The 19,833-nt window shown below is 43.0% G+C and overlaps 1 protein-coding gene across 5 annotated transcripts; it reads left to right on the top strand.

The window, feature by feature from the left end:
• Positions 1-1,339: 1,339 nt before the first annotated feature.
• On the top strand, positions 1,340-19,833 carry CSRP2 (cysteine and glycine rich protein 2). 5 transcript variants are annotated; one of them, XM_055237456.2, is made up of 7 exons: positions 1,341-1,444; positions 13,300-13,412; positions 16,220-16,388; positions 16,604-16,753; positions 18,128-18,257; positions 18,896-18,989; positions 19,520-19,833. In XM_055237456.2, exons 2-7 carry the CDS (start codon positions 13,301-13,303, stop codon positions 19,594-19,596), a joined length of 732 nt encoding a protein of 243 aa, XP_055093431.1. In that variant the 5' UTR covers positions 1,341-1,444; position 13,300; the 3' UTR covers positions 19,597-19,833. The 5 variants fall into 5 exon arrangements, with proteins under 5 accessions (XP_055093435.1, XP_055093431.1, XP_055093433.1 ...); XM_055237457.2 differs by lacking the exon at positions 1,341-1,444 and adding an exon at positions 1,471-1,713; XM_055237460.2 differs by lacking the exon at positions 16,604-16,753 and having other exon boundaries at positions 1,340-1,444; positions 18,896-18,971.

The raw sequence follows: 19,833 nt of genomic DNA, 5'->3' as shown, positions 1-19,833 counted from the left end.
GCAAGAATGCTTTCCAGACTCCTGCCACAGTATCAGGAGATGTCAATCACCACTATGTGTTTTTGGACAGTACTTGGTGGACAGAGAACAAGGCAGCTGTAATGAGTTTATCCTGGATTGGCCCCAGCATATAAAATAAAGCAATAATAATATTATAAGTCGGTTTTGTACGTTGTCATGCGGATATGTGCTCCCTGCCCTCTCCCCAAGAGGGCATTTGGCAATGTCCAGAGACTTTTTGATTGTCACGACGTCGGGGGCGGGGTGCAACTGGCATCTAGTGGGTGGAGGCCTCCTACAATGCACAGGACTGCCCCCTACAATAAAGAATTATCCAGCCCAAGATGTCAATGGTGTGGAGGATGAGAAACTCTGGACCAGAGGAGGCAATAGCATTTATGGCATGAGGGGGTTTTGGTCACTGGCTTTTTTGAACTCCCCACTCCACAAGCATCAATTCTCTGGGATCATTGCTTCTGGCAGGAGAGTCATGAGGAGGCCTAGAATATGAACCAGATAGAGATTGCATTGTTTATTTTCCTTTTCATCTAAAACAATAAATCATCCTGTAGCTTAGGCATTAGGTCCCTTCGGATGTCACGGTATCCTTGTGCTTTTCTGACATTAACACATAGAAACGCAGAACCCTGTGGTGGCCGGGGTTTCTGCCTGGGTTTAAGTTTCTTCCCCCTCAGCATCGCGTGCTGTGCCCTGGTGGAGGGGAAGAGCGAAACACTTTGGGAATGGGGCGTTTTCGTAACGTCATTTATTTAGTCTAGATGAGGAATTTCGCTCTTTAAGAACAAGAAAGTTGTGGATTCCCAGAAGCTGGAAATCGGACGAGAGAATATGCGTTAACTAGGGAAGTTAATCAAGTTGAGTTTACTGACAAGGACAAGGCAAGAGGGGAGGTGGCGGAAAGCCCCGTTTGGCTGACTTTCTACTGCTGGAGCCTCCCGGCCAGTGACTGTCTCCGCGAAGACGGGGATCGGCGCTCGCGGTGGAGAGGTCCGACGCAGGGCGGCGGGGGCCACTTTCCAGTGGCGGGGACCGTCCCGCCTCCGGGCCTCCCTGGAGGGGAAGGAAGTCCCTCTCCAAGTCCCAGTGGCTTTTGGAACTGCCGGGTCCCAGTGGGAGGGAGCGGTCCCGGGACGTGGGAAGATGCCGGGCGGGCGGGAAGCTGCAGGAAGAGGCGGGCCTCCTGCCTTTTGTCTCCTGGTGGCTAGCCCGGAGCCGGGCCGAGGGCAGCCCGCCCGCTACACGCCCCAGCCCGGCAAGCGGCTCCGGGAATCCGGCGGGCGGGGCGGACACAGGCCACGCCCACAGAGCGCTCTTTAAAAGGCACCGGCGCGCGCTTAGCCTCGGATCTCCGACTCCCTGGACCCTCCCTCCAGCTCAGCCTCGCTAGCTCCGCCTGCTGTACGTGCTCCCGCCTCCGACTCAAGTGAGTAGGGGCGGTGGGGCGGTTCCGCGGCGCCGCCGCCAACCCCGGGGCGAGAGTTGCAGGGGGTTTCCACCGCCTCCCGGGATCGTGCTGCCGCCCGGCCGGCACGCCCCGGTCTCCTCCGACATCCCCATCCCGGCCCGCATTTGTGTCCCTGCCAGCCTCCTCACCCCTGCGCCCCAGATTTTCTCTCTCATCCCCCAAACACACCTGCCCTTGTCCCCGAGTCCGCCCAGGCCATGCCGTGGGATCCCAGGCCCACGGGGCAGGTAAATAATCTTAGGTGACCTTTAATTTCTCCTTACTGGTTTCTCTGGGGGAGAGGCGGGTCGTGAGTTTCGCGTTTCTGCTAATCCGCCTCTTAGCAGCCGTGGGTCCCCTCGTCCAGCGGCAGGCTCTTTCTGGGGTGGGGGTCCGAGTCTCAGGGCCCCCTCTGCCCGGAGTGTGGTGAGCACCGAGGGCGACCTTACCGGATTCGGTCCCCTAGGGGTGGAATGGGGCTTCTACATCCCCCCGAGCCCAGGGTACTGCTCCTGCCGCCGTACCGGGCTCCTGGCATCCCCATTGTTTGGTGGTGTCTGCCCACCAAGCACCGAACCCCTCTGTGTTGAAGGAACAGCAGGGAAATGTCAATCGCTTACTCCTAGCTGTTTCCAGAACTTTCTACGATTCAGAAGAAGAATGCAAGAGCTTGGTTGTGAAATTATGCGACAGGTCCTGAGAATCACATTCTGGGTTCTCCAGAGCCAGATTCAGGAGCTCCACGTAGGCACCCCCTGGGGGCGGGGGGCGGGCTTTCCAAACCGGCGGATCCCTTTCCCCCTTCTAAGCCAGGACATTTGTTAAACGATTTTTACTTAAATGGCTACCCAAAATGTTTAACCTGTTTTATTTGCAGTCTGCAAACCAAGCACATTTTCCCTTTATAAATGCTTTTCCATACAGAATTTTTTTTTTTTTTGGCGGGGGCGGTTAGTAATTTTTTAACCCGGGCAGTGAAAATCGTCGTATTTAATTCTTGACTTTTCCAATTAACCTGTTTTAAAACTCTACTTATAAAATGCCAAGAATTCAAATAGGACAGCCACAAAGTTGACTGTACTTTGACTCACGTTTTTCAAGAAAGAATTGTATGATAGATTTTGAAAGGGAGAATCTAACATAATTTCAGAACTGCATGCCAAGCTACAAAGGATGTTGTGAAGTACTAAGTGGTCTCCCCCAATACTCCTGGGGTCATCGCTGTCATCCATTGTCACTGATACTTTGTCAGTATTTCTCTGGGTCCTTTCTCCTCTGCACTGTAGTTTTCTTTGCTCTTTTGGTGCTGTGTTACCTTTGAGACCAGACCTGCATCACATGAGTCTTTGAAACTCACAGTGCTTGCTTGGGTGCCTTGGACAATTGACTGAAAGAAGGAAGGAGCGAATAAGGTTGTGATTATAGGGAACAAAAATATAATTTGACTCATACAATAGGTATTTGTTTGCAGATTTGATCGAAAGTTTGTATCATACATTTTTAATGCATTTCTCCAAATGTATTTAACAAATATTGATTGATACTGGTATATGCTAAGTACTGTGCTGAAAGCAGTACTTGCTGGAGGCCTGTCCTGATGAAATTGCAAAATCACTTGGATTTGGGGGAGATTGAATTTTATCCTGAAACAGCAAGAATGTTGGTATAGAGGGGACAGCAATAAATGAGGAGTTTTAGAAGCCTGAGTCCAGAGGCAACTCTGACACTAAATTGCTATAGTGATCTGGGTCTCTAATTTTTCTTCTTTGTCAAAAGTGAAGTGAATCAAATGAACCCCAAAAGGGAGCCCCCTATGGAAGGAGGAGGCCTGGCTGAAAAGGGCAGGAACAAAGCCACGCAGGACCAAATTCACACCTCAACTCCAGTACCCATTGGTTTGATGCCCTTGGGCAAATTAACTTTACTCTTTGGCCTCAATACTTCATCATGTAAAATGGGTGTAGTGGCACATACCTTGCAGGGTTGTCATAAGGCCTGTGGATACTTGTACAAAGCCCAGCCCAGCCTGGGAGTGGTTCCTTGTAATTAGACAAAGTTGTGCACTTGGTTGAATATATGTGGGAAAAGGCTATCAGTGAAAGTCTGTTTCAGGAGAGAGCTGGCTCACACCTGAATAGCGTTTCCTAGACCTTGCCTGGAGCCCAGCTTTATTCTCTGTGCAGATGTTCACAGGTTTCCTCAAGGCACCTTACCCTGACTGCCAGCATGCCATCCCTTGGGTTCTGTTGGGTGGGGATCCCCAGACACCTCTAGGTCTTTGATTACCTAGGTGGGGTTTCTAACTGTTTTTATATCATGGCACTCCTGTGAGGCCTCCAGACCCCTTCTCAAAATGACGTAACATAAAGTATGTGGTACCAAGTTCCCCAACCCCAGAATTAAAAGGAATTGTGGCCTCTGGGTTAAGAATCCTGAATTAAGGGAATATTTCTTAGTCTGGATAGTGGAGAAGCTGGGCACAATTTCTTTTTTTTTTAATATTTTTTCCTCCTCAAATTGCTTTTTACCACAGGCACAATTTCTGATTGTTAAAAATTTTATTGTTGTAAGTCACAGAGGAAGAACTAATAGAAGTATATGGTGAATGATCTGGAAAGGATATCGGGTTCCTTGCTTTTTTGTTTACAATCTCATTGTGCCAACAGTACTATTAACTGTCTTTGACTAATAAGAACAGACACCATGTAATACATTAGGGCCAAATTACTTCCCAGTTCACTATAGGAAAGAGGGCTTCATGGTGATTTCACAGTACTTCCAAAGGAAAATAAGCAGAGAGGAATGAATCCTCATCCAGCACACAGTACAGGAACTACTCAGCTTAAGAAGAACCTATGCCATAGCCATGGAGGTCAGTACTATATCTGTATTGCTACCAGTGGTTTAGTTTAGCAAAACATCAGTGAAATAATTTTGAATTGGAGTTTTTTTGGTATTCATTTTTAAGTTGAATTGGTAATTTTATTTTGGTTTCACAGTTATGAGTCATTTAATAGCTCTATGCCTCAGTTTCCCCACTCATAAAATGAGAACAGTGGTAGTGCTTACTTTAGTTGTTATGAGGATTAAATGAGGTAATATAAACATAAGTAAAGCTTATATATATATTTTTTTTTTTTTTTTTTTTTTTTTTTTGAGACAGAGTCTCGCTCTGTCGCCCAGGCTGGAGTTCAGTGGCGCAATCTCGGCTCACTGCAAGCTCCGCCTCCCGGGTTCACGCCATTCTCCTGCCTCAGCCTCCGAGTAGCTGGGACTACAGGCGCCCGCCACCGCGCCCGGCTAATTTTTTGTATTTTTTTAGTAGAGACGGGGTTTCACCTGGTCTCGATCTCCTGACCTCGTGATCCGCCCGCCTCGGCCTCCCAAAGTGCTGGGATTACAAGCGTGAGCCACCGCGCCCGGCCAAGTAAAGCTTATATTAAGCTTTATAGAAGTATTTGTAATTATTATTACCTGTCATGTGGCAGACATGATTCTAGGTGTTTTGCATATATTGTTTAATCTAAAAACTGCCTTATTGTATACATAAGCATTGTCTGCATTTTTAAAATGAGAAAGCTAGCAGATCAAATGAACAACCTGTGATCATTTCGCAAATAAACAAGAGTCTCAGCATATATATCTAGGTCTGATTCCATTAAAAAAATCATGCAAATATTAAATTGTTTGAATAATTAAATAACTTGTAGTTTTGCACAGATTGTGGATTGCTATGGCAGATGCTGGGGATCAGGGTTACTGAGCTTATAGCATATATAGTTGCATTTTAATTACAATATAGGATTTGGCAGATAGTGATTCAAATCTGTGTCCAATTTTGCTGCACTCTAACTGAAGACATGAGTGGTAGCAGAATACAGAAGGAGTAAGAATGGTGAGGCTGAGGTACACACAGGAGTGTTCACTAGATTAGAAGAGAGTTTTCCTTCAGTGGGGTTAGATTTAGGTTAGCAGAGAGAGGTAATAAAAAGCTTTTTGGTTGAAAGTAGCAGTTTGGGTGTGAGAGTGGTGCACAGAGACCACTTACTGACTGCTAGTTGGATGGAGAGGAAGGTGTGTAATTTGTATGTGTAATTTGATAACTCAAGGATTGAGAATTCTCAGATCATTTGAATAGTCTCAACCCTTAATGTTCTGTACATGTCAGATACAGGAGTTTTGAGGAAAGCTTGTGGTTCTGGAATCAAAACATGAGCCTGATTTGTTTCTTTGGAGATCTGTGACCTCAGCAAGTCACCCAACTCATCAGTCCCCATCCTTTTTGGCACCAGGGACCAGTTTTGTGTAAGACGGTTTTTTCATGGATGGTGGGGGGATGCTTTTGGGATGAAATTTTAGGATGAAATTGTTCCATCTCAGATCATCAGGCATTAGATTCTCATAACGAGTGGGCACCTAGATCCCTCACCTGCACAATTCACAATAGCGTTCCAGCTCCTATGAGAATCTAATGCCTCTGCCGATCTGACAGGAAGCAGAGCTCAAGTGGTAACGCTCACTTACCCTCCACTCACCTCCTGCTGTGCAGCCTGGTTCCTAGCAGGCCACAGACTAGTAGCAAGTAGCCTGAACACAAAACACAGCCATCAGTCTGTGGCCTGGGGGTTGGGACCCTTGACCTAACTGACTGAACTTGGTATATTCAGGCCCCGAGTGCTCCTAAAAGGAAAAGGAAGTCCGCCCATTTGTGGAGTACAGGCTCTTTGCCAGGTACTTTACAAGCTTTATCTCATCAAATCTTTACAACCACCTATAAGATAGTTCTCATCCATTTCCAAGTTACCTCTGAGGAAGTTAAGGCTCAGAGGTTAAGGAAATTTGGCCAAGATCACATAGCTGATAACTAGCTTTGATAACCAGCTTGTGTCTGTCTGATTCTAAGCTCCACACTGTTTCTTTTATATCTGGCATGTCTAAAAGGTGGCATGTGTACTGCGGTTTCCATGGTAAAAATAATTAATCACAGTTCTCTTGATTGTAGAACCTGGACTGAATTTCAGAATCTTTCTCAGCGTAGTTCCAGGAATCCACTATCAGTGGATCTGCAAGGTGAAACTGTTTTGTCATGCCTGTGAAAGTAAATGGTGCAGACCTTCAAAAGCCCTTTTTGCATGGCTCTGTGTCATTTATTATATTGCTGTTATTTGTCCACATGTTTTTACCACCACAGTAGAACTCTGTGCAAAACGGGCCTTTCCTTACGACCCATTTATCCTCAGCCCCTAACCCAGTACATGGTTTATGACATATTGTTGAATTAATACATTTATATGAGAACTTCATAAACAGTAAAGCGTTATACAGTGCTTATAAGCTGCCTCTACCCTAGAAAAATTACTTGAGATACAGAAATGAAGTTAGCTGGATGGAAGGCAGGTAAGGCAGTTGCCTTGATGGGGAGGGTTTGGGGGATAAGGAAGGAATAGATATGTGAGATGGTAGGGCAAGATGAGTATTGATAACAAAGGTTAGAACATTGCTAAATATTGATACTATCATTTCAGTCCCTACTATGCAAGCGTTATCTCATCTATAACTCTATAAAGATGGTACTGTTCTTAACTCTCTAAAAAAGGTACTATTGCCCTAAGTTTACGGATGAGAGAAATGACACTTCCTGGACTCCAAACGTGTGTTCTTACTTTGCCCTTACGCTGAACTGACTTAAAGGCCAGGTTGAGGATTTGGCTTCAGTAGGAGGAGCCAAATGGAGTATGGAGCTGATCACTAAGACATGAAGAGCTCATCCTTGGTTCAGTGGTATTCACTTCTGTAAGAGAAGTAGAGTAAGTAGGTAGTCAGGGTAACAGAAGAAAAAATTTGTAGAACAGGCATCAACTGAAAGCTTAATTTCCAATTACCTACAGCTGCCAAATCCTGGCCTTGCTAAAAAGTCATCGTAACTGGGGACAGTGCTACTAACTTACATTCTTTAACAAGTGACTCCCCCTGGATGTGGCTCAAGATGAGACTGTATTTTATAAAAAATTCTCCTTTAGGGGAAATTGGATTATAGTCAGGTTCTAGTGTAATAACAAGGCCCTACATGTAGTAATAAAATGTCAAAACTTCTGTAGGCATTTAGAATCTGGGTAAATATAGAATATAGACTAATTCAATCCAAACTTTTAGAGCAGCTAACTTAAACTTTAAATGGTAACATATAGATTTGAATTTCATAGATTCAAATCATTCTGATTCTAAAGTAAGACAGTAAATGCGGCACTAATGGTATGAGAATGGCTCAGGTAGTCAGCTCTTGATTATGATACGGCTCTGATGGGTGCAGGAACACAAGGGTTCTTGGTCCTGCCACCGGTTTAGATAAAACGACACGGACACATGTGGAGTGGTTTTAAGGAGTGGAGAGTTTAATAAGAAGGAAGAAGCTCCCCAGTACAGAGACAGAGGGAGGGGGGCTCCAAAGCCCAAAGAGGAGGTCCCCACCTGCCATGGATACCAGCCTGGTATATATGCAAAGACTGGAGGAGGTGATGTCTGATTTACATAGGGCTTAGGGGATTGGTTTGACCAGGCATGTCATTCATGTAGCCCAAGAAAAAGCTGGCCCTCACATCCTAGCTTTTTAATATGCAAATACAGGGCACCATGATGTTCCACACACATGGGGATATGTGGAAGCTGCCCTGTCACCAGGCATAGGTGGGCATTTGCGTGGCCCACATGGCCTGCATTTGCATATCAAAGGTTGCCAGCCTGGCTCTAAGAGCCAGGGCTTTACAAGAAACTTTTCCGGAGATGCTTTAAAAAATGAAAACTTCGCAAGGACCCCTTTTCCTCTCTATCTGCCTAAAATAATTTCTTAATAACTCCTACCACAGTTATCTAGAGAATGAGGTAACTGTACCATAAGACGACTCAGACTTAGACTATGTCAGTTTTTCCCCATGGGTGAGTCTTACGAATTTTGGGTGGTATCTTAGGCTAAGGAGAGGCAGCAAAGAGAAATTGCACATAGGTCTTCAGATATAAATCATGTTGTAACATGTAATACAGTGGATAAATCCTAGTGCTGGAACTCTTTCAGACACTGAAAAGCAAGGAACAAGACTGAGAAACAGAATTTGCCCTATTTTATCAGATGTAAAGTGGGATTTTATTTTTGCTTTTACCATTCTGTAAATTAATGCCTAGGATTTGGGAAAGGCATGCAGCCCAGATTGCTTAGTGCAAATCCAGTTTGCTGTGATTAATGGCAGCTGTAGTGGAGTAGTGCGGCCAAAGGCTTGTAAGAAAAATGAAGACTTGCTTTTTTTTTTTGTTTTATGCACAGCAATACCAAGAGTGACAGAAATGGAAGATCGTCATACTTCTTCCAGCCAAATTCAGGAAATGTCCATTAGAGGTTCAGCCTAAAAGTGCAAATTTGAACTTCGTTTCTTTTTTTTTTTTTGAGTCACAGTCTCGCTCTTTCACCCAGGCCAGACTGCAGTGGCGTTATCTCGGCTCACTGCAAGCTCCGCCTCCTGGGTTCACGCCATTCTCCTGCCTCAGCCTCCCGAGTAGCTGGGACTACAGGCACCCGCCACCGCGCCCGGCTTATTTTTTATATTTTTAGTTGAGACGGGGTTTCACCGTGTGAGCCAGGATGGTCTCGATCTCCTGACCTTGTGATCTGCCCGCCTCGGCCTTCCAAAGTGCTGGGATTACAGGCGTGAGCCACCACACCTGGCTCCCTAACCATCTTAAAAAAAAACAATGTAAATCCAACTGAAGCTTTTTGAAGATGTTATGTTACATCATTTCCCTCTATCACAGAAAAGGTTATTCAGAAATCCTTAGGAAAGCCCTTAAACTGGATAGAACTGCAATATTTTGATATATGCGAATACTCTTGTAGATGGTGTGGAGAATACAGAGATGTGGTCCCCACCCTCAAGGGACCAGCAACATTGCACAGTAAGTTGAATGCTGTGGAACTTTGATTAGGTATTTCCTGAAAAGCTGACACATTTACGTTTGGCTGGTGCAGTTAACTTAGAATAAGTAAGTTTAAAGAAACCCTGAATTACATAAAGAAAGGGAAGATATTCCTTCTTTCTTAAAAATCCAGGCTGTTCTTCAATGGTATGGAAGAGAATAACAAGGTTATTAGTTGGGTTTTCCTTTTAATGTATTTTTAAGTGTTATTCCAAGACAGCCGAGTCTAGCCTCAGTCATGATAGCAGTCTGGCTCCTTACTGGTGATTGCTGCAAAGTAAATATGTGTGAAAATGAAAAATACCAAGTTGGTATTAACAGTTCACTTTCTAATATGAGAAATGTTTCAATGATAGAAATGCCTCGACAACAACAAAGTATTTTAAGAACCAGTTGATACTTGGGATCCAATATAAGTAATTGTAGTGTCATTACCTGGAGGCCTGGATTTGGCCTTTGGTTCTGTAGGAATCATGAAGGAACTTCCAGCAGATGTCTGTTGCATCCATGAGCATTCAGAATACAGGTAACTTTGGAGGCAAGGGGCAAGGTCAGTTTCTCTGACTGTACTACAAACACGGGTCAGTGCAGGCTGTTGGAGCCAAGGCTTTATGTCTTAGGTTTTACAGCCAGGCTTATGTTTCACTCTGGATTTAAACAATGGAGTGCCTGTCTCCAGAGAGGAGAATAAAAGATTTATGCAGCTACAAAAGGAAAGCTTGTAAACATGTCCTATTGTTGCAAGATACTGATCCTATGTGGATGCCTTCACCGTAAGCCTGGTAACATTTGTGGACCCTTGGAATGACTTTGTTCCTGTCTGGTTAAGAGAAGTTGGCTTTTTGCAAATTCAGACTTACAGTTTAGTGATAACAAGCCATACCAGTCAGGGGTGTGTGTGTGTGTGTGTGTGTGTGTTGTTTGTTTTACGGAACAAGAGCTCCAATTCCAAATGACTTAAGAAGGGAATTTATTGGCTCATAACTGAGGCATGCAGGATAAGATAAGGCACAGTTGATTGGCCATGACTGAGTCACATGCCCAGCCTCGGAGTTGGGGGTTGCTATGGTTTAAGTGTTTTTGTCCCCTCTGAGAATCATGTTAAAACTTAATTCCCAATGCAACAGCGTTAGGAGTTGGGCCTAATGGGAGATGTTTAGGTCATGAGGGATCCATTCTCTTGAATGGATTAGTACCACCATAAAAAGGCCTGGTGGGTGCGGGTTCACCCTCTTCTGCTCTTCTGCCATGTAAGGTACAGTGTTCCTGGCCTCCAGAGGATGCTGCATTGGAGGCACCATTTTGCAGCAGATATGGGGCCCTTAGCAGACACTAAACCACCATACCTTGATCTTGGACTTCCCAGCCTTCAAATCTTTATATTCTCAGTCTGTTCTTTGTAAATTACCTAGTCTCTGGTATACTGTAATAGCAACACGAAACAGACTAAGATAGGGGTAGAGTCAATACCATCTAAAACCAGTGCTTTTCAAATCATCTATGGTAAACGTATTAGTCTGTTATCACACTGCTAATAAAGACATACCTGAGACTGGGTAATTTATAAAGGAAAGAGGTTTAATTGACTGACAGTTCCATATGGTTGGGGAGACCTCACAATTATGGCAGAAGGTGAATGAGGAGCAAAGTCACCTCTCACATGGCAGCAGGCAAGAGAGCGCATGCAGGGAAACTCCCCTTTATAAAACCATCAGATCTTGTGAGACTTATTCACTATCATGAGATCAGCATGTGCAAGACCCGCCCCAGGATTCAGTTACCTCCCACCGTGTCCCTCCCACAACACATGGGAATTATGGGGGCTACAATTCAAGATGAGATTTGAGTGGGGACACAGCCAAACCATATAAGTAAAGGACTGTTATTTTTAATTTCCAAGTACAGACTGATGACTCTGTTCAACAAGATGAGTTCACTGATCTTCTCTTAGTTTTTGTGGCACAAAAGTTTCTAAATGCTTACCTGAATTTTGTCTCAAATTGGTAACAAGAATAGTGGCCCATCCATCACCAGGAGACCACATTTTAATAAGCACTTCTCTAAACCACATGGTCTAAGAAAGAGATGGCTGCTTTCCCAGAAGACAGTCTAGGGAAGGTATCACCAGAAGAGAGGCAAGAGAATACTGAGTGCTGGAAAGTTCCCCACCACAGTGATCAACTCCATTAATCTTTCTTTTGGAAAGGCCTCATCTTTGTGTTCAGGAAATCGTCAGGTGCTGGATCACCTTAATGGGGTAGGATGAGAATTTCCCACATACCTTTTGATTTTAAGGATTGGAGACTTTAATCTTTTCTACTTAGCAGCACTCTGTTTCCCTTCTCTTTCTAGCCAGGTTTGGGTTAGTAAGAGGCCTCGGCCTTATTAGCCACCTATTTCCTAGAGAGGCAAGCAATCTATCTAAGGAGACCTAACAGGCAAGGGCTGCAAATGCCACTCTACAGAAGGAAGCTCGAAAAAGATGATGGGGAAAGAGGAATTAATCGCTTGTGTTTTTAGATACCACTCAGGGCAGGCAGACATAACATGCCTTCTTAGCAGGACAACTTTCTATACTGGTTAAGGCATCTGAGGAAGCTGGCCATTCAGAACCAGGCTTTTTTTTTTTTTTTTTTTTTTTTGTCAGAGTCTTGCTCTATCGCCCAGGCTGGAGTGCAGTGGTACAATCTTGGCTCAATGCAACCTCCGCTTCCTGGTTTGAGCAATTCTCCTGCTTCAGCCTCCCAAGTAGCTGCGACTGCAGGCATCTGCCACCACACCCGGCTAATTTTTTTTTTTTTTTTTTTTTTAATTTAGTAGAGACGGGGTTTCGCTATGTTGGTCAGACTGGTCTCAAACTCCTGACCTCAGGTGATCCACCCACCTTGGCCTTCCAAAGTGCTGGCATTACAGGTGTGAGCCACCATGCCCGGCCAGAACCAGGCATTTTAAAGTGGTCGAGGCAGACCAATTTGTTGAGACGGGAGATGAGAAAATGTTGGCCCTACATGACAGTGAGACACCCTAGGATCTGTACTTCCAGCTTGCCCTTTACAGCAGACCATACTATTCAGAGGCTATTCCTGCATGCTCAGCGAACAGTTCAATTGGTAGGAAGGGAACTTGTAGCAGATTCTGTATGGCCTGACTGACTTGTCAAAGAGGAAAACCCAACTGCTGGCTGCACTAGTGGGCCTTGGGGTTAGTGAAGCATAGAAACTTAAGCCAGAGCCATCTGGATGGGCGTTTGTTGTGGTTACAGCAAAGGCTCTGTGCATGCGGTTGTACGAGTCACAGACACAGCTACTTATGCTACAATCGTGTAATTTCGGCAAACAAATATAAAACTTCTTGCAGGGCAACACACTTTCTTCCCTAGAAAGCGTGTCATAGCTTATATATGTTAAACATTAAGAATTTAGTGTTGTTACAATGAATTAAACATGTAATGAAAACCTTCACGCAAGGGTAAGATCTTCAGCTGGGTTTAAAAAAAATGTTTATTAAAAATGGGCAATTAGGGAGGGGGACAAGGCTTGCCTTTCCCCTCCCCATGCTTCTTTCTTAACTCCTGTGGATTCTAACAGCATAGCTTGTTTTGTGCCTGGTGACCTGTACTGTTGTATTGAATGCAGGTCCTTTGTCTGGCAAGAAAAAAAAAATCTTGTGCACGACAAGCCAGTTTCCTAATGAAAGAGTTGTGATTTGGGAGAGGAGATGAGGTTATTTTGGAGGAACGCAGGCCTTTGAAAGATGTGGTTAGAGAGGTTCATAAAGAAACAAAAATCTGCAGCTGTCCCTGGGCTTAAACAGCCCTTAGGGAGCCATACGACCAGCACAGGGACATTCTAATGAATCCTTTATTCCTTCAGAATGCCTGTCTGGGGAGGTGGAAACAAGTGTGGGGCCTGTGGGAGGACCGTGTACCACGCAGAAGAGGTGCAGTGTGATGGCAGGAGCTTCCACCGCTGCTGCTTTCTCTGCAGTAAGTAGCTCCCCGTGCTCCACCTTTGACGGAATTTTATGTACAGAGCTTCAATATGCCTATTTAAGGAAAAATTGTGGTTTTGCCAACAAAGATCATTTTGAAGCACGAATGGTTTTTACCTGTCTTCTTAGATGTTGTAAATGCCCAGCCTAGCAGCAAAGACGGGGGTGGCTCAAGACACCCAGCCTCCCTTTGTGTCCCCATAGCTTTTGGCCTCCATTTTGGCCTTTATTTTGTTAACACATCTGCTTCCCCCACCTCACTGAGAGCTGGGTGTCACTTATGTGGTCTGGCACCTAGCACAGTTTCTGGCACATTACAAGGGCTTAGCTCCCATTTTTGAGTAAATGATTGCTCCTCATCCACCCCAGCTTTCTCTTTCTCAGGTTCCCTTTAATGACAACAAAGTCTTCGGTTTTAAAACTGTAGAGTAGCAACTTAAAGCACTTCATTAATCATCTTCTGATTTAATGACAGAATTTTCTTTAATGAATATGTCAGGTAAACCCACCCATATGGGTAGATGTTTGCCTTATCAATAGTATTGTACAGGGAAAATTCCTATAGAAAACCATAGGTTAAAAATTGGTTACATTGAGAAATAATCTTCAGGAAAAGACTTCTTTCTCAAATTTGAATTGTCCTTTTCCCTCATTGGAGCCAGCATTCAAGGTATCTGGACCTCTTTAATAGCATAACTGCTTTGCAGACAACCAGAAGCAGACAACAGAAAGTTGCAGTTACAAAAAAATAAAAATACTACATAGGAATGTTCACTATGTATGCGTTCCTCAGAAGACTTGGTTTAACCATTGCTTTTAGAAGTTACTTTTTTAAAAAAGGAATCTATTTTTCAGCAGGCTTGTAACCAAGAAAGTATGGAAACAGAATGCAAATACTTTAGAAATTGCTCTCAGTTTCATCTGTCTGGGTTAAGCCACAATGTCTACACCATAATAACACATGCGTGTATGCTGTTGACATTTGTTTTACTAAATGTCAAGTTCTTTACTGGTCATTTCTACCAATCCTTTCTAATATTTGTCTCGCTGACTAAAGCCTTTTAAGGAAATAATTCAGAGTAGTTTGCAGACCTATGAGAATTTTACTGCAGAGAACAGGGATGAGGACTGGGGAAGAAAGGGGTGGTTATATAGTAACACTTTCATATACCTACACTTGTTTTGGTTCATACAGGTTTTTCAAAACAGTATTTAATTTATTCTGTCTGTTAAGGGTAGTTGTCCTTCAGCAGTGCATGGTGTTGGCTAACTATGGTTTAAGATATAGTCATCTTTAGGCAGATGTATTTCAGCACTTGAGCCTCAACAGTTAGATTCCAGAGTAGATGCCATTTCATTCTACCATAGAAGACTTTAGTCTAAGATAATAGAACCTTCAAAGTTTAACTCTATTTTAAACCAGCCAGCTAGTCCTGCTTCCCTCCCCTCCTCTTTGCTGTCCTTCCTTTTGTCCTCCTTCCTTTTTATTCAACCCTCCCCTTTTATTTTTCTTACTTTTAATTTTTATGGGTACATAGTAGGTATATATATTTATGGGGTACATGAGATGTTTTGCTACAGGCATACAATGTATATTAATCACATCATCTTAAATGAGGTATCTATTACCTCAAGCATTTATTATTTTTTTGTTACCAGCATTCCAGTTAGTACTGTCTTATTTTTAAATGTACAATAAATCATTGTTGATAGTAATCATCCGTTGTGCTATCAAATACTAGATCTTATTCTATCTAACTATATTTTTACACCCATTAACTCTCCCCACTACCTTCCTGACACCCTACCCTTCCGAGCTTGTGGTAACCATCATTCTACTCTGCATCGTCATATAATTGTCTTTTAAATAAGGGGGAGAAATTCTGATCTTTGATTTCCAGCTGCCAGATTGTGTGCTACCAGTGAGTTTCCTCACAATTTACTTTTTTCTCAAGCTTAATTGAAGTTTTAGAAAGTGAAATAATGTCTGGATGAAAACACGATGACATTTGGCAGTTTTATGAAGTGGGACACGTGGAAATGTCCTGTGGCAAGAGATCCATCAAGAAAGAATGCATTCTCCTTTGGGACAGAAGGGAAAACAAATGCAGACTTTAAAGCACTTGACGATTTTCAGATGGACTCATCACTGCTGGAGAAGCTGCTGGGGAGAGGAAAGGGCGATACTTCCCAGTCTAGACTAGTGATGAAAACTGGAATTTAGGATTTAGAACTATTATTATCCCAGGGGGTGCTTTTGGGGGAGGAAAGGCTACAGAGGCAAGTCCCCCAAGGCACTGAGCTTCCCTTCTGTTCTGTTTTAGGTTGTGATTTAACAGTACTTGGTTAAGAGAAGGCTGAAAAGATTAAGAGTGTTGAGGGTTGGGAGCAAGGTGGTGTTTTATTCCTTTTGTTTAAGTAATTTATAGCCACCTTTGAAACTTTTCTCCCTTAATATGATCTCCCAGAAAGGGAAATCATAGTAAGAGTTTGATCGGCACCATAGGAAAGGTAATAAAAAATAAACGAAACAAACTAAAAATAAAGCTTGAGGCTTCCGGATGTTATATTCTGATACATTTCTGAAGCAACTGTCATATCCATGGAGGAATGTAAATAATCCTCGAATGTAGCTGGCCAGTCCAGATGCTGTCTCATGGCTTTTGGGAAGCCACAGGATAAACCAGGAATGTGAGGGAGCCTCAGCCTTCACCATTTGTAGGCCATGTGTCTGTGCCACTATTGTTCTAAGGAAAAAGGCATCTTTGGAACATGTGTAAAGTCTAACTTTTTCCCCTGCAGTGGTTTGCAGGAAAAATTTAGATAGCACAACAGTGGCAATTCACGATGAAGAGATCTACTGCAAATCCTGCTACGGAAAGAAGTATGGGCCAAAAGGCTACGGTTACGGCCAGGGCGCTGGCACACTTAACATGGACCGTGGCGAGAGGCTGGGCATCAAGCCAGAGAGGTGAGTTGGGAGACCTTTGGTTACCTTCAGAAATGAGTTGCGACAGTTAGTGCCGCTTGCTGAACAGGAACCTGGGAGTCTCCAGATTTTTAGTTGAAACTAAGCAAATAAAATGGGACTCTGATTTTCTAATGTAAACTAGTTCAAAATATTGAGTTTCGACCTAACAAAGTTCTTATTAATAATTCCAGTGATTTCTACTTCTGGCTTTATAGCATTCCAAGCTGTATCAAGGAGTCATGTTCTCAAAAGCAAGTGATTTGTATTTACTTCCATTTCGCAGCACCTTGGAGACCGGATGTCACGAAATTAAATGGTAGAGAAATGTGCTGTGTGAATCATGAGAGGTGTTTCTCATGTGCAATGTAAGCAGTCAGTGAAAATTCCTCAGTCACTCCTTCTATGTAAACATTTTTCATCAAGAAATCATTTTTCTCTAACTTAACATTTTTTACTTAAAAATGGAAATTATTTCTTGTTTTTGATTCTTTGAGAGAGTAGTGTTAAACTTTAAAGGCTTTGTTGCCAACGTATCAAGGTGCTAAATTTGTTACAGTTCACTTAGTAGTTCATATTCAGGTTAAATAACTTATTTGTTTAGAATTCCCCCCACACACTTTTTTTTTTTTTTTTTTTTTTTGTCACATAGTCTCACTCTGTCACCCAAGTTGGAGTGCACTGGCGTAATCTCGGCTCACTGCAACCTCTGCCTCCCAGTTCAAGTGATTCTCTTGTCTCAGCCTGCTGAGTAGCTGCGATTACAGGCGTGCACCACCACGCCTGGCTAATTTTTGTGTTTTTGGTAGAGGTGGGGTTTCACCATATTGGCTAGGCTGGTCTTGAACTCCTGGCCTCAAGTGATCCACTAACCTTGGCCTCCCAAAGTGCTAGGAAGACATTGTTTTTCCAGTAGGAAAAATTAACAGTTGTGGAGTGCTATCATTTTATCTGCTCAGCTAATTTATAAGGTTCTAAGAGGGCTTAAAAAAAAAAAAGTCTTCTCAAAGCCCGAGAGTGTTCTGCACATACTAGGTACACCTTACTGAATGGAAACAGTTCCTACTGATAGCAAGAAATATGGTTTACTCAGTGATCTGCAAATAGTGACAAAAATACCACCCTTACCAGAGAAAAATGAAAGATAAACAGATCGCATAGTAATAATCAAAATTTCTAAAATATTTTTCCATGAAGAAAGTTGGCTATTCACACTTTCCTTTATTCAAGATATACTGGGAGGCTAAGTAATCTATAAAACATGCCTAAATTTCTTAGTTACAGACCAAAGTTAACTTACCTATTTGTGGAATCTTTAAACTGCTTAATGGTGGTTTTTCCGACTCCTGTGAAGTAAAAGCTAGGTATGATTCCAGTGATATTATTCTGGAGTAAAAATATATGCTCTGGTAAGTTTTTATATACCATAACATAATTGCTTAGTGGAGAGGCCAACACTGAGGATTAAATGAATTCTGTTTAGACTCAGAGGGACAGATCTTTAAGTTTGGGTCCCTATCTGGTTTTTTGAAATAATAATGAGCCCATAGATAGGTTCAAGTAGTAACTCTGGCTGGCACCTGAGTCATTTCTTCTTTATTCCCTCCCCTGTGCTGGCCTGCAAAGGCCTCCAGCTTTGAGGCAGTGTAGCAGTTAAGTCCCAGAGTTCCATTGTTCCTGCCTTGTGGACTTAAAAGGGCCCTGTGGAAACTCTTGCCTATTTTTTTTCCTCTTTTCACAAGTGTTCAGCCTCACAGGCCTACAACAAATCCAAACACTTCTAAATTTGCTCAGAAATACGGAGGTGCTGAGAAGTGTTCCAGATGTGGGGATTCTGTATATGCCGCCGAGAAGATAATTGGAGCTGGAAAGGTAAAGTGCTATTTCGAATTAATAACAGCAAATGACTCCTCTCTGCTCCCTTTCTCCCCTAACCCTTCCACATTTCTTGCTTGGGTGATGTCTTACAAATCAATGTCTTATATGAAACTTTAAATGCCTTTCCATCAGAATCATTAACTTCTTTGAAGTGATTCCCTTATTTGACAAGTCACTTTTCTGTTTAAAAGAACTTGTTTTCATAGGGGGCACTCCTGAAGGTTAAACTTTAAAAGGCCAGACTGTAAGGGAATCTCCAGGTTATTCAGTATAGTGAAAAAAGCAGGAATCCGAGTCAGGACACCTGATGCAAATTCAGTGTGTGGATTTGGAAAAGTTACCAGCTAACCTCTTTGAGCTGTGCAGTTCTTGGCCAGAAAGAAGATGGTCTCTTTAAAGGAGCAGACTGGGCTTGTGGTTAGGACTGAGGCTGCTCTTAGGGAAACAGCCTTTCTGTGGGTGATCAAGAGTGCAGATACTGAGGACTGGTTTCAGCCTTCTCATTGGAGCTGAACCACAGAAGTCAGGAGCTTGCTTTGGGGTGATCATCCTGAGCCACTTCTTGCCACACATCTAAATTGAACTGTAGGAAACAGGCCTCTCAAACATGCTGACACAGTCATCTCTTCCAGCCCTGGCACAAAAACTGTTTCCGATGTGCAAAGTGTGGGAAGAGTCTTGAATCAACAACTCTGACTGAAAAAGAAGGTGAAATCTATTGTAAAGGTAAAATTAATTTCAGTTACTGCTGTCCATATGAATATTCCACACTGGTTCTTGTTTAATGAAATGTCACCGGCATTTAAAAAAAAAAAAAAAAAAGGAGAAAAGGGTGCCACTATTTGAAAATAAAATATCCCAAGATGCTTATAGATGACAGAGAACCACAGTTAAGTTCCTGATCATTTAAAACTCCCCCCCTCAATAAAAACACCACAAATAGCCATCTTTTGCCTTCATGTCTTGAGCAAAGCGTAAGTATGTGGAAGAAAATAGACAAATACATACCTGGCCTGGCCTGACTCATGCTTGCAACTCAGCAGGACCACGCTGAACACTATACAGCCAGAATGCGTGGACTTGCCTTTACAGCTTTAAGATATTTAGTACATGACACATTTAACATCTTAAATAAGTTGAGCCCTTTTACACAGCAGTTTGTTTAATTTATGGGGGTTTGTTGAGTGCGTCTTAAGCAGTGCTAGCAAAGCTTAATGGACTTGAACTAACTATCCTTCCTCCCTTTTCCTTTGTAGGATGCTATGCAAAGAACTTTGGGCCCAAGGGATTTGGCTATGGCCAAGGAGCAGGGGCTCTTGTTCATGCCCAGTAAGATGTAAACCCTGAACTAAACATCACACACTGAGAATCTCTTCATAATCTAGGCACAGATAATCTTTAACACTAAACTACTGTGAAATTCTACCAGCATTAAGTACTGTACATTGCCCTGTACTTGGATAGGCTGGCTAACTCGTAGGAAGAGAGCACTGTATGGTATCCTTTTGCTTTATTCACCAGCATTTTGGGGGAACATTTCTTTGACATTTTAAATAAAACTTCAGCTTGA

This window comes from Symphalangus syndactylus, chromosome 13 (assembly GCF_028878055.3).
Source record: "Symphalangus syndactylus isolate Jambi chromosome 13, NHGRI_mSymSyn1-v2.1_pri, whole genome shotgun sequence".
NCBI classification, from domain to species: Eukaryota; Metazoa; Chordata; class Mammalia; order Primates; family Hylobatidae; genus Symphalangus; species Symphalangus syndactylus.
This window is presented reverse-complemented; position numbering and strand designations above follow the sequence as displayed.

Coding starts and splice junctions, on each gene's coding strand:
- CSRP2 (XM_055237456.2), top strand. CDS start 13,301: ATGCCTGTCTGGGGAGGTGGAAACAAGTGTGGGGCCTGTGGGAGGACC. Junction 18,258..18,895: donor AGATAATTGGAGCTGGAAAG/GTAAAGTGCTAT, acceptor CATCTCTTCCAG/CCCTGGCACAAAAACTGTTT. Junction 18,990..19,519: donor AGGTGAAATCTATTGTAAAG/GTAAAATTAATT, acceptor TTTCCTTTGTAG/GATGCTATGCAAAGAACTTT.